General features: G+C 54.0%; 2 protein-coding genes across 2 annotated transcripts; one reads left to right on the top strand and one right to left on the bottom strand.

Annotated features, from left to right (window-relative positions):
* Positions 1-943: 943 nt before the first annotated feature.
* On the top strand, positions 944-1,531 carry LOC117840696 (auxin-responsive protein SAUR71). The gene has a single exon (XM_034721215.2). It carries the CDS (start codon positions 1,068-1,070, stop codon positions 1,353-1,355), a length of 288 nt encoding a protein of 95 aa, XP_034577106.1. The 5' UTR covers positions 944-1,067; the 3' UTR covers positions 1,356-1,531.
* Positions 1,532-4,133: 2,602 nt separating this feature from the next.
* On the bottom strand, positions 4,134-6,182 carry LOC117835098 (uncharacterized). The gene is made up of 2 exons (XM_034714461.2): positions 5,694-6,182; positions 4,134-4,993 (listed from the first exon to the last, which is right to left on the bottom strand). Exons 1-2 carry the CDS (start codon positions 5,832-5,834, stop codon positions 4,436-4,438), a joined length of 699 nt encoding a protein of 232 aa, XP_034570352.1. The 5' UTR covers positions 5,835-6,182; the 3' UTR covers positions 4,134-4,435.
* Positions 6,183-7,736: the final 1,554 nt, after the last annotated feature.

Below are 7,736 nucleotides of genomic sequence, written 5' to 3'. Positions count from 1 at the left end.
ACCTAGACATACCTAGACATAGTATCTATCTAGGTGCATAGTAAAATCTATAAATCTATAAATGCTAAAACAATTTATAATTTGGAACGGAGAGATTAGCAGTGAATAATATTCAATGACAAGCCGATAGCTGCTTTCCCTTCATTTTGCCTTTACATGACCACCAGGCACCGGCTATGAAGGGGGAAAAACAGACTAGCGCCTTTCCATGAGCTAAACATGTACCTTTTATAGACTTGGAACTTGACCCAAATTGCCCTAAAAAGAACTTGACCCAAATTAACTTTTCCAAAAACATCAGTTATGCTGGTATAACCGATTTACAAAAGTCGCTCGGATAACTAAACCGAGCACGTTCCTCCCGTGCATCACGTGTTCAACATGCTTAAATTGCCATGCCATATTTGGTCATCTCATCATGCTTCAAAAACCTCCACAGGTCTCACGCTCACATGATCAAATCTCTAGAACCTCTTTCTCCAAAAAAAAACTCTAGAAACTCGAAATCCACACAGCTCCGATCCATAGCGCGATCACGGGCAACACATGAACACAGCACACGTACGGTTCTTATGACTTGTCCTGGGGCGGCGCGTGCAGTACGTGCCTCTGGCCGTAATTCACCGGCACGTTTTTTGATTCGATCGATCCAGATTCCATACACGCTGAGTTCGATATATCTTGGTGTGTATGCAACTTTTTCCATGGAAGAAGGATGTAATCCGTGGCTGGAAGTTGGGCACCTAGTCTCCAAGGATTGTGCCGGGAAGGTGCGAGGCGTCACCCCGGCTCCTCGCACTTGCTCAAACCATAGTCTTCCCGCGCCCGCCAAAACCATCCAATCTGGACAGAGACCGCACGTGGACGGGCGCGAACTCCACCTCCGTTCCCTCGTCGTGTCACTCACGCAGACACGCCTGCTCCCCCTATATAAATCCCGCCACCTCTCGCTATTCTCCGCAGCCGACGACCCAGTGTGCCCATGAACGGATCGCACTGAACCACTCGCACGGAGCTCTCTCTCTCTCTCTCTCTCTCTCTCTCTCTCTCTCTCTCTCTGCAGCACCATGGTGTGGAAGAGGATGAGCGGCGGCGGCGAGTCGCCCGCCCGGGGTGCCGGTGCCGGCGCCGACGAGGAGGAGAAGGTCCCCAGGGGGCACGTCCCCATGGTCGCCGGCGGCGAGGGGGAAGGCGAGCGCGTGCTGGTGCCGGTGAGGCTGCTCAGCGACCCTTCGGTCGCGGAGCTGCTGGACATGGCGGCGCAGCGGTACGGCTACGGCCAGCCGGGCGTGCTGCGGGTGCCCTGCGACGCGGGGCACTTCCGCCGGGTCCTCGACGGCGCCATGCACAGATAGATGAGGGACCAGCTCGGCCTGAAAACGCTGGGGATCCCCGCCCCTTGCGGCCGGCGAGCTAGCTGTACCCTGTACTGTACATTGACTTATTTTATCTGTGCCCAGATAGATGATTAGTTTGTACTTTTGCTAGATCGATCAAATTCTTTGATGAATATACGATGATGGCTTACAGATGTGTTTTTTTTTTGTTTGAAAGGCTCGCGCTTATTTTCAAACGTTGATACGCCACTTTATTCTCGTTACGGTAATACTGTTGTTTTTTAGTTAGAACACCCAGGAGAATTGAGTGCCATCAAACAAATTAATCAATGAGTAGAAATCAAATGTCTAAAGTGCAGATTCAAGTTTAGAAGTGGCAGCGCACATATCATTGAGCAAATACCAATTCTTTTTTATCAGTCACAGTGAATTGTATAAACCTAGATCAACTAGGCATACGAGACATATAGAAAGACTGTGTGACTCTCTGTTTCGTGGAGTACTCGGATTTGGTCCATTTTGCCGATAACAAATCAGGTCGTTTTCAGAGCTTTCTGCTATCTGTTACTGAAATGCTCTGCACCGTTACTTGGAAGTAGGAAGCCTATACTTCTAGAATTCTCTACCTTTTCAGAAACAAGATAGCCTCAACCTTGGTTTTTCTATCAAGCGAGATAGAGTTTGGTTCAACATACTTTAGAATTCTTTGCCCAGGTGTTAATTAATTAACTTATTGTGGACGGCACGCTCGTTTCAATGATGCTGCTTCTTTCCTGTGAATACAATTTTTTTTACTATTTTCATTCGACCTTGCTTCGTTGCTGGGATATGAATTTCTACGGTGGCATCAGCCTGTTGAGTGTTGACGCTGCAGGTCTCCTCCGGCTGCTACCATGCTAGAGATACTTTTGAAATCTCCGAGACTGTAGTGCTGCCCGTTGAGAGGGCCTTACCTTACCCACGTGCTACTTATATTAGCAGTAACAAACAAATATCATTTTTTTTAGTTTCAACAACAAACATCTGTTGAGAGTTGAGACCCCTATCTCTGTTGCTAGCTGCGTCATCTCTCCCCGTGTGGTATTACCTATCAATCCGTATATATGACCATCAAACCATTTCTCAGAAAAAGAAATTTAGAGCTTCCTTTGTAGAAAATCTCTCTTCGTTTTCGGAAGCATTGCACCCACTTTGCAGGAATCAGTGTCCCAGGAAATTCAAATCACATTTCCAGGCCTCCCCGGCCACTGTGATTCTAGGATGATGGATCCGGTTGCCGTGAATCCCACATACAGATCTGTCCTTTTCTTCATTGTTGCAAAGTCTTGGCTCATTACAGTGGCACAAGGTCTTCAACTACTAATACGAAAAAGGTGAAACGTTTTTCAAGTCAATAGACTTTTCCATCCAGTGCAAGTTGGTATACTCGCTTGGAGAAAGATTAGCCAGAAGAGGAATGTTTTCCCAACCTTGGGCCAGCGGCAGCCATCAACCTCGCGCTCCGCCGTCGTTTGTGGCATCCCTTTTTGACCCAGTAGTTGAACCTCACGTGCTGCATCCTCTTCAACAAGTTGTAGCCTCTGTTTAGATTCTTCGTCCTTCCTTCGATCAGTTGTAATAACCTCGTTCTTCCGACGGCCCCGGTGTTACTTTGCGCGGAAACTGAACAGCGAGTCCCTAGAGATCGATGCAGACAAATCGATTGTTCAAACACAATGGTTGTGCTTGTGCCAACATAAATTCCCCTGGGCCTTGTATCGAATTGCATTATCTAGGTAGGCTTCAAGATAACATGGATATGATAAACCTATTTGAAATTCTGTTACGTACCACCTCTGATTCGAACCCCAGTCGATTCGAAACGGTTCCCGTACGGTCGCATTTGTAACATAATTGGGCTGGCCTTCTGCTGCACGGCCTTTTGCTGCTAGGCCCGCGCGCATGCGTCTGGCCGTGTGGCGAATCCCGGTGGCGGCTGCAGCAATTTGGGCCGCCAACAACTCACGCGCGAATCGGGCCAGCGCCTAAAAGCCTTAAAAGCGCCCGGGGGGACCAAAGGATGAATCTTGCGGCACGATGGTGGAATAATACGAGTATGTTGTCGCGGCAAACTCACGTCACGTCGCAAAGTCTCGTGCACGCATTTCGGCAAACGTTTTACGCCCAGACCATGGATCCCATCAGCCTGGGCGCCTGGAGCTGAAAACGCCTGTGCCAGTTCCCAACCAAGCCAAACCTGCAGCTACGCAGGCAAACACGACCATCTCCGTCCCGGGACGCTGAGTGCGTGCGTTCAGGTATGAACCAGAACCGAGCCGGGCGCACGAACGCCGTAAAGATGGCGCAATCAAGCGAGGCCGCAGGTACATTGATGGCAAGCACGGGGGGATATGCCCGGGCCGGGCCGTACGGCGCGAGCAAACGGTAACTCCAGTACGTTTCGTGCTGATTTGGTTCACGCGTGCAGCCTGCGCACGCTGCTGCGCAATTAACAGCTGCTCAAGCTGAGAACGGATCGCATTCACGCCGCTCACAAGGTCGGATCGTAGCCTCCGACGATGACGAGCCCTCTCATCAAGGGCAAGGCGGCTGCAGCTGCGGCCGCGGCGTCAACTCCCCGTCCGGCATTAAAAGGCGGCAGCAAAGCCGAGCACCGACCATATCATTGCGCCCCGCTGCCGCGACCGACGAGCCGACGACACGGCTACGCGGTGCCTGCGCAATCAATGCGCGCGCCCGTGGATCGGACGGCGACGCCAACCCTTCAAACTCGCAAATTGCAACAAGCAGCAGGAGTAGCTCTGATCAATTGTGGTAGGATTGATTGCTTCTACAGGAACAGGAGTATCACCATTCATGTTCTATCGGCCATAAATTCCCTAAAACAGAATCGGGAGGGGGGGCGCGGATGCATTTCCGGGAGAAGAAACGGACTGGGAGCCAAAAAAGAGGCGCCTCCCCTGTACTAGCTGTACCCCACCACCAGGTCCTTGGATCATCGCGGCATTATACGGGTCGATTAACACCGAGGCTAACTTTACGACGTACTTCGTAGGAGGATGGCGTCCGATCATCGACCTATGTAAGGGCTACGGGGGCTAGGTGCCGAGGAAGCCGACGTTGAGGTCGATCCGCGGCTTCTTGCTCGCGGCGGGCGCCGCCGGCGCTGGCACGTGGGACTCGCACCGGGGGCACCGCGGGTCGCTCCGGGAGATGAGCACGTACAGGAAGCACCTGGGGCACGCCGCCGCCACCATCCCGCCGCCGCCGCCGCCGGACGGGGAGTCGCAGCCGTCGCCCTGCTCCACGGCGCCGCCGCTGCTATCGCCGCCGCCGCCCCGGCGCTTCACGGAGGACGTCGTCACCGACGACGACGACGGGGACGCGCCGGCGCCGCTGTGCTGCTGCTGCTGCGGATGCTGGTGCTGGTGCCTCCCGCGCTCGAACCGCTCCAGGGCCGTCTTCACCTTCTCGATCGTGCACACGCTGTGGTACGTCGTGGTGGCGCCGCCGCAGGCGGCGGAGGAGGGGGCCGGGGCGGGCGCCGGCGCCGTCGTCACGGCGCAGGGCTTCGTGGCCGCCGCGGCCACCGGGAACAGGTTCAGGTCCCTCGGTGTGGACGGGCACGCGTGCTTCGGCAGGGACAGCTTCCCGGGCTGCACGCGGGGAGACAAGAGGTTAGCTTTAGCTGCACGTTCGCCACTGATTCTCAGCAGGCACAAATAAAATGGTTGCATGCAAATCTTAAGCTAATGCACCTAGTGATGCTAGTACTTATTCTAAACGACTCCTGCAAAATAATGAACATAAAAGTGCAACATGTGCAAGTACAGATATAAGTTTTCAAGTGCAACATGTGTTTCGGGAAACATAGATTGTGAATTCTTCTCGTTTGATGTCAGTAGTCAGCATTTGTTATTGAGCAGAATTTAGTGGGGGCTTTCTAAGATTCTATTGGAGCAACTGTTCCATGTAAAATTCAGGCTCCAATCACAACGGGGCAAACAATTTGGACTTGTACAACAAGCGAGTTTTAAAATCGAACTTGGAACTTTATCCTGATAAGCAAGCGTGTCGAAGGCCTTGGACTAGACTTTTCCACGCTACCTCTTCCGATCGGAAACCATGAACCAAAAGAAGCGAAAAAATAGGATTTTTATTCCGTGTCCAAGTGGTCTCTTTCAACGAAATTTGCCACAAGAAACCCAGAGCCGATCAGCTGCCTTTCGCTCAAATTTCTTGCTTGCTCCTCACATAATCGACGCCAAAAGAAGGCAATCTGCGCAAACGGAGCCATCCAAAGGCAAAAGACGCCGAGAGCACGGACGGGGAACGAGGAAGAACAGGGGAGCTTACCACTGCATCATGCCTCGCGGCGGTGGCGTCCCTGGCGTCGTCCGCGGCGGCGCACCCGCCGAGGAAGTCCCTGGTGACGAGCTCCGCCGGCCGGCCGCCGTTGGCTCCCCGCGCCATGAACCCCACCGCCTCGGCCGCCATCTTCTCTCCTCTTCTTGTTCCTTCCTGCTACCGCAGCATGCAGCAGGGGGCAAAAGGCAAGGCCTCTCGACCGATCACGCCGTCGCAGCTGTTGTTGAACACCACGGACACGGAGCTACCCCAGCTCAGACGAGCAAGTGAACAGCAGAGACGACGAGGAGGAGCAGGGTGGAACGAGAGCAGGGGAGGGAGGAGGAAGGATGCTCTGCCTCTACTTCTGGAGGAGGGAGGGTGTGGTGTGGCGGCGAGGCGAGCAGGGCAGGGGTGAGGAGGAGGAGAGGGGAATGATAAAGGGTCGGGTCGGGTCGGGTCGGGGTTTGGAGGCATCGGGGGGCACGTATGGGCGCGCCATTAATTAAGGTGTTGGAAAGGCAAGGCATGAGGACAAGATGGGCAATGAATGCGAGCGGGGTAGGCCGGGGAGGGCCGCATTGATGGCAGATGGCGCCCGCTGTGTGATGGGGATGGACCAGCCTACGACGCCACCACTCGCTGCTCCTACTCCCCCCGCCCGCCTAGTACTCTCATCGTCGCCGTCCCGTGTACGCGTAGCGGAGCGGCGCCGGGAACGGGAGGAGCCGTGTCGAACTGGTCGTACAGCGCGCCTACTAGTAGTAGCAGTTGCGCGTTCGCGTGGGGATCACGCGGGACCCACGCCCCCCCGAGATCTTCTTTGGGATCGGTAAACAATGGGCACCCAGTAACCTGAAGATTATTCTAGCACAGGAGAATGAAGGGAGTTCATTATGCTAAAAGCTCGTACGGAAAATTGTCCCAAGCAGCCTAATAAGGTTTACCAGAGGGTAAATTTTGAGCTAGTATCACTCCCGATGCACGGTGTTTACCAGCGGGTAGTGTGGCTGATAATAGGTGTGCTAATTTGGCATTCATAATAGTTACACCGACCCATTTAATTGATAGTGCTACTCCGTCCATGAATTATACGATGTTTAGGATAAATTAATTGGTTAAAAATGCAGTGTAACTAAATTAGACGTCGTGTAGTATTTGAGACCAGATGATAGGTGCCTCAGGTGGTATTGGTGAGGCAAGAGCAGGAATGCGTCTTGAGTTTCATCATGACGAAACGTGATGCGATACCACAGCACGGCGCCATTTTGCTTGCAGGAAATAAATTTTGAAAGTTTGACGTGATTGATCCGCGGCGTAGTACTCCCCAAGTCGCAACCAGCACTAAATACGCAGCAGCAGCAGCACCACCTCTGCAGGCGCAGACCGTTGAACTGCCCCCGCCCTGCCACCTTCACGAAAAACCGGTCCCAAATTAAAACCCCACTGACGGACGCCAGCGTGATCGATCGATCAAACAGCAAGCCCCCCGGCCCGGGCGCGCGTAGTAGGAGATGGAGCGTGACGGGCGGGCGACGCAGGCAGGCAGACGCCGCCCCCATCGTACCCAGCGGGCGCAGTGGCGAACTCATAAAGGCGCGTGGCGAAGATGAGACGGGATGGTCACGGGCGGGGGTGGAGGCCGGCCTCACCTCACCTCGTCATGGGGATCATTCATCAGATGGAGGCAGGGCCCAGGGAAGCACGGCCAAACGAGAATTAAAACGGGCGCAGCCACAGCCAGCAGCGGCGTTAATGCGGACGGGGCCGGGTCAGAGCTTTCGATTCAATGGCGCTGGGCCCGGCCGGAGGGGGGCGCTCGCTTGCGTCTCCGCAAAGCGAAATCACGCAATCATGGTCGCTGCGGGGTGGGCCTGGGGCTCGTGGCAAATTTGGTTTGTGGGGGACCCAAAAAACTGGTAAAAAAATGATCAGAGCATGCTGCTGCGTCGAGGCTATCTATGCCAGTCCGTAGCACTGGCGGATATCTATCAATCAGGTAGGCTAGCAGGCTCCAGCTCGGGTTGTCAACGCGGCCGACTGAGATCTCCA

The sequence above is a fragment of the Setaria viridis genome, chromosome 9, assembly GCF_005286985.2.
Source record: "Setaria viridis chromosome 9, Setaria_viridis_v4.0, whole genome shotgun sequence".
Lineage (NCBI taxonomy): Eukaryota > Viridiplantae > Streptophyta > Magnoliopsida > Poales > Poaceae > Setaria > Setaria viridis.
This window is presented reverse-complemented; position numbering and strand designations above follow the sequence as displayed.